The sequence below is a fragment of the Crocuta crocuta genome, unplaced genomic scaffold (assembly GCF_008692635.1).
Source record: "Crocuta crocuta isolate KB4526 unplaced genomic scaffold, BGI_CrCroc_1.0 scaffold19, whole genome shotgun sequence".
In the NCBI taxonomy this organism is placed as follows: Eukaryota; Metazoa; Chordata; class Mammalia; order Carnivora; family Hyaenidae; genus Crocuta; species Crocuta crocuta.
In genome coordinates this window covers 66,862-71,962 of record NW_027551565.1, presented here as the reverse complement: position 1 = coordinate 71,962, position 5,101 = coordinate 66,862, and the positions used below count along the sequence as shown (strand labels likewise).

General features: G+C 37.0%; 1 protein-coding gene across 1 annotated transcript in view; it reads right to left on the bottom strand.

Moving 5' to 3' along the window:
- Positions 1–1,558: 1,558 nt before the first annotated feature.
- LOC144220020 (arylacetamide deacetylase-like 2) overlaps positions 1,559–5,101 on the bottom strand; it is a 37,432-nt gene continuing 33,889 nt past the window's right edge. Inside the window, 2 exon segments of the mRNA XM_077750136.1 lie at positions 1,559–2,031; positions 2,034–2,160. Of these exon segments, the coding sequence (XP_077606262.1) occupies positions 1,559–2,031; positions 2,034–2,160 (600 nt within the window).

Below are 5,101 nucleotides of genomic sequence, written 5' to 3'. Positions count from 1 at the left end.
TATGTCCATGAAAAGCACCTGCACAGCCTGACAGGTGTCTGGAGTTTATGGTGAAGCACAGCCAAAAGCTGAAACCAGGTTATCTGCTCAATGCACACACTTCTGCACCCTGCCGGTTGCTCAAAGGCACCAGTCAGGTCTTTCATCTGTGGAGAGGACAGACAAAAACCACCGTAACCAAGGGGATTCCCACACCCCACTCTCCACTGTCCACTGCTGACCCTCCACCCTCCTTTCTCGAGGAGCACTGCTGCCCTCTCAGATCAACTCCCATGAATGGTGCAGAATGCCAAAACCTCAGAATTTCAGCTCTATTGGTTGCAAATCTTGAAGTAGTCATTTCCTCCTGATTCAGGAGGAATCCTCCCCAGTTGACGGTTTTGGAAAATCCTTCTTTTGTGCAAACCAATGCTTTGCTCTCTCACCCAATTTCCCTCTCCTTTCCATGAAAATGTCTTCCTACCCCCAGTGACACTGCGGCTTTTCTCTCCCCCAGTTCATGTCTCCACATTTCTTAACCCATACATTCTCTCCTTCAAATTATACAGATTGTTTTCCTAATTCTCAGATCAATTTCCTGGGTATTTGGAATGATTTAGTGTTGATCTAGCTATGTTTGAGGAAGGAGACAAGCTCAGGGTCCCCCTTCTACTCCATATCTTAACTCTTCCCCTCGTTCCGTGCATATTTATTGTGATTGGATTAAGGTAAATTATAATGTTGATCTGTTGCCTTTTTAAAGCATAACATTTGACTGAAAATGTGAAGAAAAATGGCCTTCCAAAAAGTTCTAAATCCTAATCCCTGTGAATGTCACATTACATGGGGAAAAAGACAGGTATTTGCAAATGCAATTGAATTAAGGATTTTGAGATGGGAAGAGTAGTTTGAATAGTCTTTGGTTTCTTTGGTGGAAACACATGTAACTTTCTAAAAGGGAGGCACAGATAAAGGCCAGTGAAGATGGAGCAGAGACAAATTTGAAAATGCTAACCTTGAAGATAATGATCTGGCTACCCCAAGGAATGCTGAAGGCCATTGGATGAAGGAGGCAAAGAGCTCCATCTAGAGCCTCCAGAGAGAGTGTGGTGCTTGCCAGCACCCTGATTTTGTGATCTCCAGAACTCTGAAAGAAAACATTTCTATTGTTTTAAGCCAGTAAATATGTAATAAAATGTTACAGCAGCCACAGGAAACTAATACAATTCCCTTGTAATTTTATCCCTTTATCTTTCCTTTTCTCATTCACTATTACAATTTCTGTACCATCGTCTTTTACTTGCCCATAACGATTCTTATTCCTCAACTTTAATAGGTGTTTGTCCTTATTGGGACCAACATAATTATCATACATTATAAATAAAGGGATTATATACATTTTACAGGTTTTATAAATCAGAAAAATTAACTAGTGCAAGGACATACAGCTACTGTGATAACTGATTTAAATCTCGATTCAGAGAACACAAATGACATTTGCACTACACCTGTGATAATTTGTACATCACAAATTACAACCCAATAACTGGTGACCATATGTATTTTATATACATTATATTTATAAACTCTTATCCAGCCAACTAATACACATGTCCCTTATCCTGAGACCTAGATGTAAGTACACTGGTGACACCATGAATGACAAAGCTCCATGGAACCGATTCTCAATATGGTCATGAGTAACTTGAACTCCAACATTTTGAAGTCTTGCAGCGTACATAATTCCATCATCCCTCATGAGATCATACTGACAGGTAATAATATAGGTTGATGGCATATTCTGTAACTGAGAATCATTGACTAACAAGGGTGATGCTCTGACATCCATAAGTGCTGGCAATGAAAAATTATGTCTTCCAAGAACTGGTTCAGTATAAACATGGTCCTTTTTATACTTCTCAGGTAAGAGAGTACTCCAGTTAACAAACATAAACAAGTGTCTTGATTCCAGAGGCATATATTGGTTTCTTTTCATTGCCTGGGTAAATGTTTCATCATTGGTGAGATATGAACTCATGAGTTTTATGGCACATCTCTTGTTAGAATTATACCATGCTCATTTTCTCGGTGAGATGGCAAATAAGAATCAATTACCTGTAAGGTAGGGTAAATTAAAGCTTGTAGCTTGATTTTATGTTTTACTTCAAGATCATTCTGCACCTGAAATAAACATAATGATGTCCTATAAGCAAAGATTTCCAAAACACCAGGAGGCAGACATTTAATTTTAATAATTTAAGCAATCATGAGATAAACAAATCTTTATAAATTGATGTGATAATATAATTATTTTCAGAATATTTACAATGTCTTGCAGTGGCATAAAAACTGTCAAGCTCATATCAACAGTAAATTTTTAAAACGTTGGTGTGTGTGTAAGAAAGAGAGAGAGACACAAATGCCCACATTTAAAGCAAAAAGTCCTGGGGATGTAATATATAGAGTGGTGGCTTAGTTAGTAATCTTGTACTGCATATTTGAATATTGCTAAGATAGTAAATGTCAAAAGTTCTCATCACAAGACAAACCATTTGTAGTTATGTGTGGTGATAGATGTTAACTACATGAATTGTGTTGATCAATCTGCAATATGTACATCTATCGATTATGCTTGATACCCGAAACTAACATGATGTTATATGTCAATTGTATATTGATTACATTTAACAAATTTTTTTTCTTTAGTTCTGAGAGAGAGAGACAGCGTGAGCAGGGGAGGGTCAGAGAGAGAGGGAGACACAGAATCTGAAACAGGCTCCAGGCTCTGAGCTGGCTGTAGGCACAGAGCCCGACATGAGGCTCGAACCCATGAACCATGAGATCATGACTTGAGCTAAAGTCGGCAGCCCAACCAACTGAGCCACCCAGGCGCCCCTTGATTACATTTTTTAAACAGACATATGGCAGTAGGTGAGGGACGACTGGGATGTAGCCAATAGCAATTTGAGAGACTGGGAGCAGCAGCCACAGGAATCTCAATTCCAAGTAGTGACAGAAGTAGCAGCAACATGGCTTCATAACCACTAATGACACACACCTGCTAGGTTTTCTTCATCAATTTGATGCCTTACATCAATTGGGTTGGTGCATCAAATGAGTTCATTAGATTGGATAAAGAGGATGAGAGAGAGACAGAGAGAGAAAAAGGGAGATTGAGAAGGACATACATGCATACATACATTGAAGTTTTTGTCAAAAATCACCAATGCAAATAACCTAAATAGGATTATCCTGGGGAAAACTGACAGTAAAAATTTGTAAAAATTCTTGACTGAATGAACCCAAAGCAAATGGAAGAAACAAATATAACTATTAAATAATATTTTATCTTAAAAGTTAGAAATTAAAATTAAAAATTAGTATTAAAATTGAAATATTTAAAACATTTTAATGTTTAAAATAATATTATTTGGCACTTAACTAAGTCCTTAACATCATACTATAATTTTTAAGAAACATTACCAATGGATAGGTAACTTACCTTCTGAAAGAATGGTGATATTTGAAAACAGAGGGATAAAATTATTTTTAAAAAACTTGTTTATATTCACAGTTTGACATGCAAGGAGAGAATGTGGAATATTTGAAAAAGGGCCTTTTTTTCTCTCTAGAGGTGCATGGGGGTATCCTGAGGTTCACCTATGACATTGGGAACCATAAGGGAGAACCTCAAAATAATTTCCTAAAAGCAAGAGTCTCATCTAGAGTGTGGCATCTGAGACAACGATATCTGGACAAATGAAAGAAACTGCTGAGTGACAGGAAGATGTACCTATAAGTCATCCTCTCATCAGAATGGCTGGCGAAACCCAAAGGACAGAATCAATTGAAATCCAAGATGTACCTCAGAAAGGGAAATAGTGTCCCGCCACCTTTATGATGCTATCCCAGGGCGCTGGAGGTTTCACAAGTTTAGAATGAAAATGAGCCAAGACAAAGTTTCCTGACAGTAACTCCCAAATGTTTCCCAAGTGTCCTCAGGTAGATGATTTACTGAGCCAAAGTCAACCATCAAATCTCACTGCCAATGTCCCAAACCTAGACAAGGAAACAAACACCCCCACATCGACAGGGATAGGGCAAATAGGAATGCAACAAACAACACCTTAAACTGGTCCTAACTGCCTTTCTGGAACATCGTATGAAATACATTGTTTTCTCACAAATGTGTCACTACTTACCACCTCCATGTTCTGACTGTCTCATTTGTTGCTTTGCCATTCAATAACCTCTTTCTATCTCTCTGTCAACTTTTGAAGCTTATTTTAAAGTTAACCCCTTAAAAAACCTGGAAGGACACCTGCTAGTCATATCTGCTAAGTTTGGCAATTTTACCCAGGTTTTAACAACCATGTTATTAGTCTAGTATGAATCTTAGATGTTTTCTATAATTTACATATATTTCTAACCAAAAATGTGTGATTATGCATGTAAGTACCTGATGAAAGTTCACTTCTCTTTCTTCAAACTCCTCTAAACTTAGAAAAACTCTCTACCTCTTTCAGGTCAATGATCACTTTCCCCTAATGTTTTAAAAATGTATAAAATGGATCTTTCTACTTGATTTTGAATTGCACAACCACTGATAATATCTAAGTTATCATTGTATCTTTTACAGTTCTAAGATAATGAAATGCTCAGTATAGCATTTTTAAAATCAAAGAAATGACTTAATCAATATTGCTGCTCAGTTTCAAATTCTAAGAGGACAATGTGTTCTCTTAGAACAAGAAATCATAGGACGTAAGAAGCAGTAGGAGACTTACAATGAGTAGGTCCCAACAATAACACTGAATTATTGAATTATCTATAGCATTGTTCTTTCCTTCTAGACCCACATGGACTCAAAGACAGCTGGCCAATCAGAGTGCAAGAGCACAAATAAGCATTAATACTGCACCATGAACATTATTGCTGAAAAACTCTGAATGGACATTTCTATAATATAAATGTGAATATCACAAGAATAGATACATAGTTCTTATTCTGTGAGCAATCCATATGTACCTGGCTACAAAAGTGCATAAGACATTTATCTCAGGATATTATCTCTTCAAAAGTACAAGAATGAAAATACAATAGCAAAAAAAAAAAAAAAAAA